The sequence below is a fragment of the Puma concolor genome, chromosome D2 (genome assembly GCF_028749965.1).
Source record: "Puma concolor isolate L17-30 chromosome D2, mPumCon1.1.hap2, whole genome shotgun sequence".
Lineage (NCBI taxonomy): Eukaryota > Metazoa > Chordata > Mammalia > Carnivora > Felidae > Puma > Puma concolor.
The window spans coordinates 31,937,752-31,955,040 of NC_141677.1; the positions used below are offsets into that span (position 1 = coordinate 31,937,752).

Consider the following 17,289-nt stretch of genomic DNA (forward strand, 5'->3'; position numbering starts at 1 on the left):
ATGCTTTGGGAAAGCAAAGACCAGATTTAACCCTTGTTTTGCCATTGGTTAGAACTGTATTAAATCCAGAACCAGCAAGCTCTTGGCTGCCCGAGCTCACGCGTTTCTCTCTTCAGCTGCTGAAAGGAGTGACCATCGCCAGTGGAGGTGTCCTACCCAGAATTCATCCCGAACTGCTGGCCAAAAAGCGAGGGACCAAAGGCAAGTCGGAAACTATCCTCTCCCCTCCCCCAGAGAAAAGAGGAAGGAAGGCGGCGTCAGGCAAGAAGGGAGGCAAGAAATCCAAGGCTGCCAAACCACGGACGTCCAAAAAGGTGAGCCTGGGTTGCCTGTGTGAGCCAGGGATGCTCAGAGAACAGGAGAAGGTTGAAGCACCCAGAGTCCCCATCATTGTTGACGGGCTGGGGGCTCCCCCCACTGGGAGAAAATGGCAAAGGGCCTCTGAGACTAGAGCTTAAATCACCAAGCAGGGACTACTAGAGGTTTCCAAACCCAAAGCGTGGGTGGCCTTCGTGTTTCCAGATGCTTCCACTGCCCCTGACAAAATCATAAGTGAGAGATGATAGCCTGGAACTCTGCTTTGTATTTCTCTTCAGAGCTCCAGTCTGTGTTTGTCACAGACTGTCTGTCTCCCCCAGATGGTCGGCTGGGTTCAGCCAGTGGGATTTCAGGCGTTCAGGACAGCCTCGTGTGCTAGGTAGCTATAGCTCGGAGATGCTTTCATCAGCTGGCCACCACGATAAACCACTAGCCACGTGCGGCTCTTTGCATTTGAATTCATTAAAACTAAATCAGAGGAAAAATTCAGTTCCTTGGGGGTGCCTGGGTGGCTCAGTCGGTTAGGCAGCAGCTCAGGTCATGAGCTTGCCGGTTGTGAGTTCAAGCCCCGCATTGGACTCTGCACTAACAGTGTAGAGCCCGTTTGGGGACATTTTAAAACAAAATTCAGTTCCTTGGTTGCGCCACCCACATTTCAAGTGCTCAGCAGGCAGAGGGCATTTCCGTGCTCACAGAAGGTTCTAGTAGACAGTGCTGCCACAAAGGTCGTCAAATTTCCATTCCGCAGACCTCCGCGATAACACAAAAGATGTGTAAGAGTTCACGCCACTGCCTCTGTGCCCCAAGGAAATCCTGGGGAGAAGGGAGGTTGAACAGGGGGATATGAATGACCCCACTTGGTTCCGACGCTTGCCATCTTAAGCTGCAGGCATTGCAAAGAACGACAGTGTACCTGTGTCCAGTCGGAGGAAGGACTACACATGCCTGTGGACCTCTTGAACACACTTTACTTTGGGCTATGCCCTTCTCTTTCCCTCCTATCGCTCCCTTGCGTCCCTCCATCGAGGATGGCGGAACATAACACCCGCCACCTCCTTTCATATCCAAGTGGTGATAGCCATAGGGAGGGCTTGATAAAGCCACTCTGGGCTTTTCCTGAATTATCTCCCACCTGTCCTTCTGATTTCTACCAACAGTCCAAACCAAAGGACAGCGATAAAGAAGGAACTTCAAATTCCACCTCCGAAGATGGGCCGGGGGACGGATTCACCATTCTGTCATCTAAAAGCCTCGTTCTAGGGCAGAAGGTAATAAAGAGAATTGTCATGTGCCGCAGTAAAACACTGTTGCATTTTTATAACCTACCGTTTGCAGGCAATGATGTTTCCTTCATCCCTCGTTCCCCTAACACGACTTTCACTCCGGTCTTGAATTATTCACGCTTACACTAAAGAGCTATGGCAGCGTCTACATTGTGAGAGTAAACAAACGTTTTAGTGCCGAGAATGATTCATGCCGGCACCGGTCAGCCAAAGGTAAGCATAGGCCATCTTCCTGGTCAGGCCATAGAATGGCATCGTGGCCGGGAACTCCCCAGCGCCCCACTGATTTCTGCGCCTGCCCCACACATCCTTAGCTAACCTTCTCAAACGACTCTGGGAGGCCAGCCTTGCGTGTTTCGATGTAATGTATCAGGGCAAGAGAATAGAGATCTACGTTTCCTGAATATCCCTGGTGTTAGAAATGAATCATTTGCCAATAATTCAGTCTGTTTGCCTTTCTGGAATGCAGAAAGAGGACAAGCGGGCTATACATCTGAACAGCCTTCAGCAGCATAGCAGCAGCCCAGACGGACATGCAAATAATTCATTCCCACTAGCACACAGTTTACGGAGCAGACAATTTATCTACCAAGTCAAATGGGGCTGAAATAAGATACACAAGGCAACAGTCAGTTAATCATACCTCTGGTGGCTGAGTGTTCACAGCCTGATAATAGGATGCACTTCTAGAGAAGCCATTGGGAAGAGCGTGTTCCAAAAGAGTGTGTGTGTGGTGGGTTCCTAATTCTTCACTGGCGAAAGCCGGAAAGCAAAGGTGTGGAGCTGAAGTCCCCTCCGGGGGCTGGCCGCGGTCGCATGGTAACTGGCCTTCTCTGGCTTGTCTCAGGGGAACGGAACTGTCACGCTCGCACGGGGAGACGAGGGAGAATGTTCTGCATTCCACTCAGTTATGAGCGTGCAAGGCGGCCTGTCACAAGTGTAGCCCTAAGAGTGTGGTCCCCAAAAGGCAGGGTGGCCAGACATAGGCAGGTTGGAATCCTAGAGCCTGCCACTATTCTCGAACCAGGTCCCCGGCCACACGTTCCTGCCCCCTGCTCTGGGAAGAATGCAGGGGCCTGAGGGGAGCCAGGGAGAGCCATCCCGGGCTTCCCTGGCGGGAAGTGCTCAGACCACATGCCACCGGACGCCAAGGCCATCTGGGCTAGGAAACGGAGGCATAAGCTAGAGGGAAAGGAAGAAACAGGGAGGGCCCATTCCTGCTCCCGGAAGAGGAGACAGATTTGATGCTCAGTGTGGCAGTCAAATCCACTGGGCTCAGAAGAGCTTCCGGAAGACCAGACACCCCGAGACGGTCGCTCCCACCGCGGCCCTTTATGGTGACAATTCAGTGTAAATAACTGAGAGAATTAACAGATGGGAGGTAAAATACGAAGATTTTTAATAGGACTTGATCTCTCCCACACTCTCCGTCTTTCCTTCCTGACGCAGCTCTCCCTGACCCAGAGTGACATCAGCCATATTGGCTCCATGAGAGTGGAGGGCATTGTCCACCCAACCACAGCCGAAATTGACCTCAAGGAAGACATAGGTAAGGTCCTGAGAATTCGGTAGAGGTTCCAAAGGGGAGCCCACTGTTCGGGCAAGTTCTTGTGAAGTTGGCCGTGGTCGACCAGATCTCCTCGACTTGGGGGACCACATCACACTCCGTCCTTTGGGTGTAATTAGACGGCACTACCAGAAAGTAACTAATTTTGTCTTTTTTTTTTTTTTCAACGTTTATTTATTTTTGGGACAGAGAGAGACAGAGCATGAACGGGGGAGGGGCAGAGAGAGAGGGAGACACAGAATCGGAAACAGGCTCCAGGCTCTGAGCCATCAGCCCAGAGCCTGACGCGGGGCTTGAACTCACGGACCGCGAGATCGTGACCTGGCTGAAGTCGGACGCCTAACCGACTGTGCCACCCAGGCGCCCCCTAATTTTGTCTTTAATCTGGGTATATTTTTGAAGTGTTCGCGGACGCATCATGTAAAAACAGATCGTTAGTGCACAGCTTGACGAATTTTCCTCCCAGTGAACGTGTCTGTGTAACCGGCACCTTGATCATGAAGCAGAACCCTATCGGCGCCCCAGAATCCCCCACCCTCCCCCATCCCTCGTACCATTCCCTCCACGGGTAACCGCTGTCCTGTCCCCTCCCAGCACAGATGGCTGCCGTCTGTTCTGGACTTCATATAAATGAAACCATGCGGTGCGTCTTTGTTCGTATCTTTTGCTCGACTTTGTATCTATGAAACACGCCCGTATTGTTGGGCATGGTTGCAGTGCGTTCATTTTCTTTGCCGTGCGGTATTCCACTGTAGGAATACACCAGAACGTGGTGACCTTCCACCATCGACAGCGTTTGCATAGTTTCTACTTTGGGCAAGGATGCGAAGTGCTGTAAACATTGTCGTACGTGTTTGGGGTAAACCTCCACATTTATTTTGAGCCTAAAAATTAAGAACACCTTTGGTAAAAAGGAAATGGACATCTGGAGAAAGTTGTCTGTGAGGCTGTGTGTTGAGTTACTTTACCGGTGGATCGCAGCCTGTCCCGCGGGTGGTGGAACGGAGCTGTTCCCCGGGCGAGCTGGAGGAACAGGGAGGGCTAAGCTCTCAAGGACACTAGAAGTAATGGCATTCTAAATGGTCACCACCTTATCCACTTTTACAAGACAGAAGTGCCTTAAACCCTCCATTGAAAAAAGTAAAGAAAGTGAGCAAAAAAGGTCTTTATCCCTGGGATTCAGGGCTTGGGTCTCAGCCTTGGGTTTGTAGGATTGGTGGCGGGGGGAGGGGGGTTGCCCAGCCCACTAGGCTCACTTAGGTGTCCCCAGGGGCATCAGAGGCCACTTGCTTTGCTGAGAAGGAGATAGGACAGCCTGGGCTGGGGGCAGGGTGAACCACTATGCAGAGAAACAGGACTTCTCTTGTATATAGAAACTGTAAAACTTCCTTCTTCATTGTTCAGACCCAGCCCAGGCCTTGTCAACTGCCCTGAACTCCCCCATTGTATGAAAAGACTCCCCCCAGTAGCCTTAGTCTTAATCTGCTTCAAGTGCTATTCTATCATTTCTAGAGTTTGCATTTCTATATCAGGAAAGCAATCACAATAGTTTTCTTTTTTTAAGTGGCAGGGTGGTAATAGGATACAGAGAACACTGATAATGGGGCAAAAACTCAGATCGCAGCAATGAGGCTTCTGGGGTCAGGATGGGTCTGTGTCCTAGATTTTACCCATCACCTCCGAGCTGTGTGACTTTAGGCAGATTCCTCAAGCTCTCTGAACCTCACTTGCCTCCCCCTATAAGTGAGGATAACCATAGCACCCATGTCATAGGGACAGCGTGAAGGTTAAATAAGGTACCACACGGATGAGGCTAGCATAGTGCCGGGCTCATAAACATTTGATAAGTGACGGTCTTTTTTTTTTATTGTTGCTGTGCTGTTTAGAAGGAGTCCCTCCTATCATGATTCCATTTTCCACGACCATCACCCAAACCAATCACCCCCTGCAGATAAGACCCTGATTTAGTCTTTTTAAAGCACGTGTGTGTCGTTCCAGAAAAATTCGAGCATACACAAAAATAACAGAAGAACATGACGAAAACCCCATACACCCAGTTGCCTGAGCCTGCTCTCGTGCTACCCCACCCCCACCCCCCAGTCATCGTGTCTGTGGGCTCTTCGGAATGATCAGGGCTAGCATTTCGACAGCATAACTTTTCGACACGTTACCATCATCACAGCTAGAAATAGTAATGTTGTCGCATCCCGGTCACTGTTCACATTTCAGTTGTATCACAAATACCAATTTGTTTGTGTTTTTAATTTTTTTAATGTTTATTTATTTTTGAGAGAGACAGAGTGTGGGCGTGGGGGGGGGGCGGGGGGCAGGGAGAGAGGGAGACACAGAATCCGAAGCAGGCTCCATCCAGGCTCTGAGCTGTCAGCACAGAGCCCGACGTGGGGCTCGAACTCACGGACCGAGAGATCATGACCTGAGCCGAAGCTGGACACTTAAACGATTGAGCCCATCCAGTGGCCCCCAGTTTGTTTTTTTAATGTGTTTGATTCAGGATCCAAGTAAGCCCACACATCACAATTAGCTGATGAATCTCTTATAGCCCCTCGGTTCCCCTTTCATATCTTTTCCCTCTTTCTCTCTCTCTCTCTCTTTTTATTTCCCGTTTATTTTTTGAAGAAGCTGGGCCATTTGTCCTGTAGGGTTTCCCAAGTCTGGATTTTATGGATTACATGCTCCTGATGCCATTAAACATGTTTCTTCTCTGTTCTTCTTATAAACTGGTAGTTGGATCTAGAGTCCTAATGAGATTCAGGCTCAAAAATTGGGGGTAAGACTGTTTGGTCAGTGATGAGATATTCTGCGTCAGGAGGCGGGTGACTCCCACTGATGCTCCTTCTCCAGGTTTGTCCGTTCCTTAGGGGTTGTGTGGGTGGGAGCCATATCCTAATTCTAGCATTCCTTCCTTTCTTCACTGGAATGCTTCCATAGAGAGAAAGTCCCCCCATCGACATTTCAGGTTGCTTTGTGCTTGGGAGTCTTTGGGGAAGAGGGTGGGCTCGCCTTGCCTTTTACACGCTCCCATCTGGCCCTTGGCCCCAGTGCAGAGTGCAGGTGCAGAATGCACTGTTTCCGATGCTTCTCGGCATGTATGGGGTCGCGCTGGCTGCGGGTCCTGGCCTTCTCCAGGCTTCTGTGACCCAGCAGATCAGCACTGGCCGGGAGTCTGAGGGCCAGGAAGGAGACTCTGAAGGCCCGAGATTACCATTTCCAAATTGTATCACTGAAACCCAAGCACCTTCGTGAAGAAATCCCCGCCCCCTCCCAGCCCCAGTGGAAACTGACTGCTGGAACAGGCACCTTTCCTCCCTAACCCGCACAACGCCCTGCGGCTCTCCAAATACGCCTGAGGGTGCGGGTGGGGAGTAGGAAGCTCCCTCACCAGCTCCCACCATCGTAACTGTGAAGAGAGAGCTGAGACTTGCCCCAGACACCGCGATCACCAAGTTCATTAGAAGATGAAAACACGTGGGGGGAGAGGCCTCATCCCCCACCAAGGGCAGCAACCACCTAGCGTGGACAAGACGCCCTACGTCATCTCAGAGGCATGAGGAGCCCCAGCGCCCAGACGCGGGGTTCCTGCTGGCCGGAGGTGGAGTCCTGCCGTCCGTTGGGGGGTCCACTTGGCTTCCGTGGAAGCACAGTCCTGAAATACCGAGTAGAGAATTGTCCTAACATCAGAGACCCAAGGGCTCTCCCGTCAGAAAGGTCCTTAGAGGAGCGCCTCTCAGAGTTGCGTGTTTCCATTGAAAACCCAGGCCCAGGTTGGTGGAACACCACCGCAGGCTGCCCTGGCCTTGTCTGGCCTCTGCCCACCAGACTCACTACACGCAGGTGGTGGTGAAATGAGATTGGGACCCCTGGAGTCTGCACCCAGAGGTTCCTGCTGTCACCTCGGGCCCGGCGCCAGGCTTAGGACGCGGTGCATGGTCTGTGAGATGCGCCCCCGTGTGGGCCTTTGAATCACCAAGGCACTGAATTTAACCAACACAGCATGCGGTCCTGAACCCAGAGATCAGAACACCGGAGCCGCGATTTTTTTTAAAGTTCACCTTTAGGGGCACCTGCGTGGCTCAGTTGGTTAAGTGTAACTCTGGGTGTTGGCTCAGGTCACGATCTCACGGTTCCTGAGTTCGAGCCCCACATGGGGCTCTATGCTGGCAGCTCGGGGCCTGCTTGGGATTCTCTCTCTCTCCCTCTTTCTCTGCCTCTCCCCTGCTCACTCTAGATAGATAGATAAATTCACCCTTAGTACAGCATAGGGTATATAGGCGATGGTATTGTGACCGTGCTGTATGGTGACAGATGGCAGCTAATGTGTAGAGTTGTCCAGTCATTATGTTGCACGCCTGAAACTCACGTAACATCGTGTGTCAACTGTACTTCAATTTCTAAAAATCACCTTCAGGATTCATGTCGTGAAACTGCTTATGGCCAAATCACCCCTTAAAAAGGCCCTTTGAAAGAGTTTGCTAGAATCTAAGCCCTGCTGGACAAAAGCGCAGAGACCCCTGCCAGCAGGGACCGCTGGCAACCCGACTGCAAAGTGGGATTCCTGCTTTGCAAGTGCGGTTGGTTATCTGTTTTCTGGCCTACTGAAACTATGCGAAACAGTGTGACCGGTGACTTTGAAAAGGACAACAGCCATGGCTTCCCTTGTTCTCCGCAGGTAAGGCCTTGGAAAAGGCTGGCGGGAAAGAGTTCTTGGAAACGGTAAAGGAGCTCCGCAAATCCCAAGGCCCTTTGGAAGTCGCCGAAGGTAAGCGCGGCGTGGCGCCCGTGTTCCCGGCACCGCCTCGCCACCCTCCCCGCCAGCACCACGTGCTTTGCGCATGATCAGTTTGCCGAGCAAAATAGGCCTCAGCGAGTCAGAGAGTGGGCATCTCTCAGACAACTCGCGCAGGCCCGCGTACATCATTTCATGCACTCTGGGGACGACAATGGGTCTGGAGCGTTCAAGGCAATTAGCATCAGATCACCCCAGAATGAAGCTGTTGGGTAACTTACACTCATCCTGCTGTTCTACCATCACCACTGTCCAACCCCACAATTCTTCTGTCACCCCCAGTGGTGACTCCCTTCCCCCTCCGCCAGCCCCTGGCAACCCCCAGTCCGCCTTCTGCCTCCATGGATGTGTCTGTTCTGGACATTTCACATCAACAGAATCACAGGCCATGTGACCTTTGGTATCTAGCCTCCCTGACTTCATATAATCCTATCAAGGTTCATCCACGTTGTAGGATGCATCAGTGCTTTGTTCCCTTTTTAGGGCTGAATAATATTCCATTATGTGGACCCATTTCATCAGGTGGGTTGTTTCTACCTTTGGCTCTTGCAAAGAGAGCTGCTGTGCGTGAACACTGTTGCCCAAGTTTTTCAGGGATGTTGGGTAACTTTTTGACAGGTGGCTCCAACTTCAGATCCTTGTCCCCGCCACGTGCACACACATCACCTCCGGGGACCGCGTACTCAGTGCCAAGTGCTGTCCCGACGCCGGGGCTCCGAAGGCAATGAAACCCACTCCTGCCCTCAAGCACTGGACAGTCCAGGAGGAGAGACAGACAACATAAGAGGGGCACAGGGAGGGAGCCATGCCCTCTGGAGCTGGGGAGGCTCCAGCGAGGGTGTAAGAACCCCCGGGGGCAGGGACGCTGGGCGGTAAGGGCATCGCGTGTGACAAGACCCGGGTCCTGAGCCAGCATTTGAGAGTTTAAGCTGGGTCCTGTCGTGATCAGATCTGTGGCCAGAAAAGTAATGGGGCTATGTGGGATTTAAGAAACAAAACAGATGAGCTCATGGGAGGGGGAAAAAAGAGGGAAGCAAACCATAAGAGAGTTTTAATGATAGAGAACAAACTGAAGGTTGATGGAGGAGTGGGGGGCGGGGATGGGCTAAATGGGTGACGGGCACGGAGGAGGGCACTTTTTGGGATGAGCACTGGGTGTTGTATGTAGTTGATGAATTACCGAATTCCACTCCTGAAACCGATATCGCACTGTATGTTAACTAGCCAGAATTCAAATAAAAATTTGAAAAGAGAAAGGAAAAGAAAAGAAAAGAAAAGGGGCTTCCAGTCAAGAGAAAACGTGAGTCCTCCCTTTCAAATTGCACCTACCACGCCCCATACATAGAGCAATGATAGAATTTCACACTTAAAATTGTGAGACAGAGCCGCGTGGAGGTGTGAGACAACCATTCGGGCGGGCAGGGACAGAAGGGCGGGAGGCGGCAGCAGCAGGGAAGGTCGAGGCCACAGGCCGCCGGGCCCCAGGTCCAGTCACGAGTGGGGGAAGGCCTCCAACAAACTGCTGCCAGGGTGGGAAGGAGAGAAAACTAGCTGTTCTGCACAGGGTGGGAGGCTCCAATGCACTTAGAAACAGAGTTCCAGAGGCAGAAATAGAAGCTAGAGAAGCAGTCTTTAAAGAATCATGGCTGGGGCGCCTGGGTGGCTCAGTCAGTCGAGTGTCCGACTTCGGCTCAAGTCATGATCTCATGGTCCACGAGTTCAAGCCCCGTGTCGGGCTGGCTGCTGTCAGGACGGAGCCTGCTTTGGATCCTCTGTCCCCCTCTCTCTCTGCCCCCACTGCTCATGCGCGCGCTCTCTCAAAAATAAATAAAAAACATTAAGTAAAAACACATTTTAAAACAACATGGCTAAGGGACACCCGGGTGGCTCAGTCAATTGAGCATCCAACTCTCAATTTTGGCTCAGGTCAGGATTGCAGGGCCCTGAGACGGAGCCCCACGTCGGGCTCCGGGCTGAGTGCGGAGCCTGTTTGAGATTCTCTCTCTTTCCCTCTCTCTCTCTCTGCCCTTCCCTCGCCTGTATGTGCATGTGCTCTCTCTCTCTTTCTCAAAATAAATTAAAATAATAATAATAAAGAAGTTCAAAAATCAAGAGAAACCTGCAAAGCAAGCTGAGGGGAAAGGCAGACCACGTAAAAACCATTCTGACCACAGACTTCTCATCAGCAACCGAGGATTCTTGGAAGTGGGAAAAAAATGGCCTCAAAGCCCCCAGGGGAAATACCATCAACCACAAATTCCACACGCCGCTCTGTTACTATTCAGGAGGTGGCGCGAAAGACACCGTGTTCGGACACACACAAGCTGGGTGGCAGAAATCACAGGCCCTTTTGCTGCAAGGCCCACGGGAGAGAAATGAATCCAGAAGGAAGGGGAAGGCTTCAGGAATAATCACGAGCTAAGAAAGTGGGGCAGGTATGTGAGGTCCAAGCACCCGTGGCCTGGGACCCATCCGTGGTAGCTCTGTTGGAAGAAGGGATTGGTGAGGTTGAATCTGGAAGAGGGGAGACATCAGTGTGACATTTAGTTTAAAAATGCCATCCCTTATAAGACATGCCCTAATTGTATATATCATTAAGAAAGAATAAATAGCCAAGGGGCGCCTGGGTGGCTCAGTAGGTTGAGCCTCCGCCTTCGGCTCAGGTCGTGATCTCACGACTTGTGAGTTCGAGCCCCCCATCGGGCTCTGTGCTGACAGCTCAGAGCCTGGAGCCTGCTTCGGATTCTGTGTCTCCCTCTCTCTCTGCCCCTCCCCTGCTCGTGCTCTGTCTCTCTCAAAAATAAATAAACCTTAAAAAAAAAAAAAAAAAAGGAATAACCATCCAAGATGGGATATCTAATAGGAGACCCCACATAAAGCTGGGAATGTTCCATTCGAGAGCAAGCAAGACTTGAACCCACCACGCAGAAAGGGCAGCAAGTATGTATCTTGACCTTGACCTTGGGTGGACTGAGGGGAAAAAAAGCCCCACTAGAGAATTTGAGCCATAAGCTGGTACTCCTATGGATTTGCTGCCGAATCCAGTGCGGCCCAGAAACCTCAGGCAGGGCGGTTAGTGGAACATGAGACCAGTTTGGTAGTGACCCCAGGTGACAAGCAGATGCCACTTCTGTCTGGAATAACTCCGCTCAGTCCGGGCTGGCAGCCGTCGTAAGATGCATCCTGATTCCAGCTGGGAAGCTGAATGGGAAGCGGGAGAGATGAAGCAGAGGGTCTTTGAATGAGACAAGTCAGAGGAAACCAGCTGACGTTTCCAGTGACAGATGGAGAAGGGGGGAATCGGGCTTCGGAACCAGGGGCACCGGAAAGTTGGCTGAGGTGCACGTCCCTGGTGAGAGGTTGGGAAAAGCTGAGGAGGAAAATGGCTTGCAGGTAGTTGCCTAGGAGCTGCCTGAGTGCCGCCTGCAGCAGCGAGAAGAGACCCGGGCCCAGACAGATAGGAAGAAGAGAGGCTGTTGCAGGAAACTGAGGCAGAAGGAAAATCATGGTGTCAGGGAGACCAAGGATTGGCAGCTTCCCAGCAGGACAAGGGGCCACCCCGGAGCCCCCTTCAGCTGCGGTAACTCTGAGAAGGTGCAGGGCCTTCCAGAATGTGATGGCTTGCCTGAGGGAAGGTTCTGGAGGCTCCTCGCAGTGACACTGCTGCCCTCAGAGCACAGGTCTTCACCGGTGAAGGTGGCTTACCAAGTGACACCACATCAGTGCCTTGGTGCCTCTACCAAGTCTCAGCATCCCAGTCCCCAAGATACCTTAACCCTTGTCCTGGGCACATCAAGGGAACATTCTGTATCATTACAGCTTCAAGCCGTATTGTCCGTTTTCAGTTGCCACGGGAATACCTTGTCTTAGGATACCTTCAAAATCTAGTGTAGTCGAGGGCCTCAAAAGGGAAGAGAAGGGTTTGTTTTAATAGATTCAATGATTGACTGCCATCTAGGAGCATATTCCTGTTATTAAATGACTTTACATTAGGGGCTTTCGGGTGGCTCAGTCAGTTAAGCATCTGACTCTTGATATCAGCTCAGGTCCTGATCCCAGGGTCATGGGATCGAGCCCCAAGTCAGCATGGAGCCTCCTTGGGATTCTCTCTCCCTTCCTCTCTGCAACCCCCTCCTGCTCGTGTGTGCACTGTCTCTCTCTCTCTCTCTCTCTCTCAAAAATAAGTAAACATTAGGGGTAACTGGGTGGCTCAGTCAGTTAAGCATCTGACTGACAGTTAAGCAACTTCGGCCCAGGTCATGATCTCGCCATTCGGGAGTTCAAGCCCCGCGTCGGGCTCTGTGCTGACAGCTTGGAGCCTGAGCCTGCTTCAGACTCTGTGTCTTCCTCTCTCTCTGCCCCCTCCCACTCCCACTCTGTCCCTCTCTCAAAAATAAATAAACATTAAAAAAAATACTGTAAATGACTTTACATTAAAAAGACACCATTCAGCTGGTAACATGACTATATTTTAAATTTATGTAAAATAAATCCACCCAGTATGTGAAGAGGCAGCAGACGAGAGTAGAGAAGCCTCAGAGAAATTGCCCCCAGCAGTGGGACCAATGCCAAGTGTCCCCGGTTCTCTGGAGAACAGCCCCGGACTCCGGGCCCGGGGACATTCTGCTCCTGGTGTGCAAACGTACACGGTCATAGAGTCCACCTGGTCACGCCCCCTGCCTCCTGTATTTATGTTGGCAAATTTCCTTCACTCACTTACCCGTCAGGCGGCCCGCACCCAGGAGGGCTCTGGGAAGGCAACGGGCCGACCCAAAGGTCCACAAAGAGTGTCCACCCGCCCAACCCGGCAGGTGCAGCCATCAGTTCCCCAACACTGTGGATGTTGCTAGGAAACACTTCTCAAAAACTAGGCGGGCATCGTGTACTTCAACTAAATCTTTCTAACCAACCCCCCACACCGCTCCAGAACGCAGCAGGCACCAGTCTATGTTACAAGCACACCCGGTTCCTTGAGGGGCACGGAGCCCCAGCTCCGCAAGGTGGGCGGCTTAGGGGAGGTAGCGCGCGGCTGTGGCCGGAGAATGGCCAGTGGGTCAGACCCAACTGCTCGGCATGGGATCGGGGGAGTAAAAAGGAGCACGAACGGAAGCCACGAGACAAGGCTGGTGTAAGTCGACTTCACAACCCGTTTTGAACCCTTGCCCCCAGTGCGGGCTCCTCAGTGACCGTAAGACAGTCCTGCCCGGGGGAATGTGCAACGGAGTGGTGCGGCGGTTCTCAATTTACGGAGGGCCCTAGACCACATACGCACGCGCGCACACGCACGCACACACGCGCAAGTCCCGCGCCGGCGCTACTGAGCCGGGATCCTGGGGGCCCGGTGGGGGCGGCAGGGCCTACGCATCTATTAATTAAAAGCTGTTGTATTCGTTTCCTATCACTGCTTGTGACCAGCTACCACAGACTTAGTGGCTTCAGACAACACAGACCGACTCTCGATGAGTGTCAGAGGTCAGAAGTCCACGGTCAGTGTGAAAGAACTAAGATGAGGTTGTTGGCAGAGCGGGTTCCTTCGCGGGGAAGCCGCTCCTTGCCCCTCCCAGCTTCCGGGCTGGGCCGTTCGGGGCTCCTGGACACATCGCCCCAAGCTCTGCTCCTCCTTACTTCGCTTCCTCCTGCCTTTGGCCTTGCTGCCTCCCACTTATAAGGACCCGGGTGATCCACTGACGGCACACCCAGCTAACCCGGGATAAGCTCCCCGTCCCACGATCCTTCACTTAATCACACCTGCAGAGCCCCTTCCGCCACGTAAGGTCACGCTCGCAGGGTCCACGGACGAGGACGTGGACATTTGGGGAAGGCCATTCCTCAGCTGTCGGGGTGATTCTGGTGTGTACCTTTGACTGGGAGCCATCATCAGTAGGTGGCCTGGCCGAGTGACGGGGTGGCAGAGCACGGGCAAGTCACATCGGCTTTTAACGCATCCGTCTGCAGCTGGTGCTGACCGTCCAGTGCAATTCCAACAGCGCAAACGCACGGCCCCATCAGAAGCACAGAACCCGGGGCGCCTGGGTGACTCAGTCAGTGAAGCATCAACTCTTGGTTTTGGCTCAGGTCATGACCTCATGGTTCATGAGTTCGAGCCCCCAGTCGAGCTCTGCGCTGTGCGGGGCCTTGTTGAGTCTCTCTCTCTCTCTCTCTCTCTCTCTCTCTCTCTCTCTGCCTCTCCCTGGCTGGTGCTTTCTCTCCTTCAAAATAAATAAATTTAAAAAAAGAAGAAGCACGGAACGTTGCCCAGCTAGCTGCTCTGGCTTCCCTGTCCGCACACAGGGACGGGGGGGGGGGGGGGGGGGGGGGGGGGGGGGGTTCCGCCCAGCCCCCAGGAGGAAGGCGGAGACCTAGGAAATAACCCGCAGTGTTTCTCTCTCCTGTCCCAGCTGCTGTCAGCCAATCCAGCGGACTCGCAGCCAAATTTGTCATCCACTGTCACATCCCTCAGTGGGGCTCCGACAAATGTGAAGAACAGCTCGAAGAGACCATCAAAAACTGCCTGTCGGCGGCAGAGGACAAGAAGCTGAAGTCTGTGGCGTTCCCACCGTTTCCCAGCGGCAGGTAAGGCGCGCTCCTCGGGGTGGGCGGGAGGTTCGGAATGTGCTCGTCCAGCCCACTCCCGGGGGCCTGCTGCCCTCCTACTTAGGCACATCCAGTCTGACCATTCCAGAAGACGTGACCCAGGGCTGCCGGCCCGGCCAAGCATGTTGACCAGGGGATGGGGCGAAAACCCCAATTTCCGCCCTTCGAAACACAGAGAAAGGCAGCTTCAGAGAGGAGCAAGGGACAGTGCTTCTCCGAGAGCCTGCCATGTTCAACGCTCACGTCCCCGCCTGCTGCCCATCCGAACACGTGGTCAGAAAACACCAGGCTTGGGGCGCCCGGGGGGCTCAGGCGGTTAAGCGTCCGACTTCAGCTCAGGTCATGATCTCATAGCTCACGAGTTGAAGCCCCGCGTCAGGCTCTGTGCTGACAGCTCAGAACCTGGAGCCTGCTTTGCGTTCTGTGTCTCCCTCTCTCTGCCCCTCCCCTGCTCTCTCTCTCTCTCAAAAATAAATTTTTTTTAATTAAAAAAAAAAAAGAAAGAAAACACCAGGCCCAAAGGCCTTGCTACTCCAAGGGCGGTCCGTGGACCAGTAACTCTGCTGTGTCGGAACGTGAGAGTACAGAGTTTCAGGCCGCAGCCCAGAACTACCATCTCAGAATCCCCGGGGGACTCGTGCGCTGCCGGGGTGGAGGGGAGCAGAGGCCAGAGGCCGAGGCCCTGGCAGACACACCCAGAGAAGGGACAGGCTGTCACCCGCGGTCTGCTTTGGGAGTTTGGAGAAGTGATTGTTCTAATCGGCACAGACCCCAGCTGGGAGCATAGCAGGTACATAATGAGGATCTCTGTCCTCACAGGTAGCCTGCCTGTCCTCTCCTGTCACACTCGTGGCCAATGCAAGCTGTTGCTTCCGTTTTCAACACCCTCTCTCTTGAGAGATGCCCGTCTGTAACACGGGCAGGATTTACACACGGAAGATGGTCTGTTATAGTCGAGTTACGGGCAGGCTGAGAAGGAAATCGTGAGGCCTGGCTTCCCGCTGTAATCCCGTCTCAACCCAAACAGCGCTGGGTCTCCACAGCCTGGCCCAGAGGCACGGCGGGCTGAATTCTCCACGTGGCCAGGACCACGTGCCGCAAGGATACGACATCCCAGTGAGAAGAATCCCTATCAGACAGGCCCATCCTGCACCCGCCCGCCCCAGGGGGCTTGGTGGCTGACCCTCAACCGCCACAACGGCCGTGTCCCTGGAGGCTGGGGCCGTGGCCCAGCCTGGTGGGCAGCTCCGTCTCAGCTTGGTGATAGGGCCCTACCCAGAGTCACCAGTCCCCGACTTACAGCGGCATGTCCATACGGGCTAGTGAAAGGCACACGAGGTGCACAAAAAAGGAATTATGAAGACACGCTTTTGAGTGCACATTTCTGCCCTTTAACGATCTGATGTTGTAAAGCAGTTTGTTTGTTTTTTTTAATGTTTATTTTTGAAAAAGAGACAGAGGCAAGCGGGAGACGGGCAGAGAGAGAGAGGGAGACACAGAAGCAGAAACAGGCTCTAAGCTGTCAGCACGGAGCCCAACGCGGGGCTTGAACCCACGAACTGTGAGATCATGACCTGAGCTGAAGTCGAATGCTTAACTGACTGAGCCACCCAGGCACCCCCACATTGTAAAGCAGTGTTGAGGGAGCTAACAAAGCCTAGCTATGCTTAAATGCTGAGTTGGTTGTGGTTTTAAAGCCCCGCTCGACTCGAGGCAGGCACCACAGATTCATCCAAGCAGGAGGCACTGCCCACCGGCCAGCCCTGTGACTTCGACTGAGCCAGCGTGGCTCTTGTAAAGTGGGGACAGCGTCTCCTGCCTGTCCCACTCCCGGGCTGTCCCCATGAGGACAACCAAAGACCATAGTGGCCCAGCCTACACCCAGTGAGACCCCGGGAGACGGAAGCAAAGATAAGAAGAGGCCGCTTCCCCCCAACCCCAGGCTGAGAGCGGAGTTACCCGCGGGTCCCGGGAACCAAAGTAACGTCAGCTCTTCTCTTCCTTTGGCACAGAAACTGCTTCCCCAAACAGACGGCAGCCCAGGTGACCCTCAAAGCCATCTCGGCCCACTTTGACGACTCGAGCGCATCCTCGCTGAAGAATGTCTACTTCCTGCTCTTTGACAGCGAGAGCATTGGCATCTACGTGCAGGAGATGGCCAAGCTCGATGCCAAGTAGCCGCCCCGTGCCCGTGCCCGGCCGGAGGATCGAAGTCACAGGAGTGGGGTTTTATTTTGTAAAAGGAGAGAGGAAGTGTGACGGCAGGGGAGCGGAGGGCAGCTGGCAGGGAAGCGGGGAGCAGAGGCCGCAGGAGCAGGTCCCGCCCACGGAAGGAGCCCTCTGCCTTTTATATTCTCGTTTCAAAGAGCCTCAGTCTGTAATTAACCAGGTCTCCACGAGGGGTTTCTTTCCATGTGTTTTCTTCCTGTTGTTTTAGAACTTTTTTAAAAAACAGACTTCGTTTTAGATTTATAGCATTGACTTTTACACACACACAAAAAAAATCCTTTCAAAATTCTTAAAACCTTGTTTCTCCTTTTTGCAAGGGAAGAGGGCATAAAAGTGACTTGGGCTTTGTTGGCTGTCTGTGTTCAGTGATGGAGAGAAGAAAATGAGAGAGGCGTCCCACTGGTGCTTTTCTTTTCTGTTTTAGTGCCCCCACCCCACCCAATAATATCTGTATCTACTCCTAAAAAGATTTTGCTTCAGGCTTTTGTTTTGGT

The 17,289-nt window shown here is 53.0% G+C and overlaps 1 protein-coding gene across 1 annotated transcript in view; it reads left to right on the forward strand.

Moving 5' to 3' along the window:
• Window positions 1-17,090, forward strand: part of MACROH2A2 (macroH2A.2 histone) — a 59,085-nt gene extending 41,995 nt beyond the window's left edge. The window contains exons 4-9 of the mRNA XM_086679891.1: window positions 117-314; window positions 1,476-1,586; window positions 3,051-3,150; window positions 7,856-7,945; window positions 14,371-14,545; window positions 16,579-17,090. Of these exons, the coding sequence (XP_086536017.1) occupies window positions 117-314; window positions 1,476-1,586; window positions 3,051-3,150; window positions 7,856-7,945; window positions 14,371-14,545; window positions 16,579-16,744 (840 nt within the window). The 3' untranslated portion in view covers window positions 16,745-17,090. The remainder of the gene's footprint in view (window positions 1-116; window positions 315-1,475; window positions 1,587-3,050; window positions 3,151-7,855; window positions 7,946-14,370; window positions 14,546-16,578) is intronic.
• Window positions 17,091-17,289: the final 199 nt, after the last annotated feature.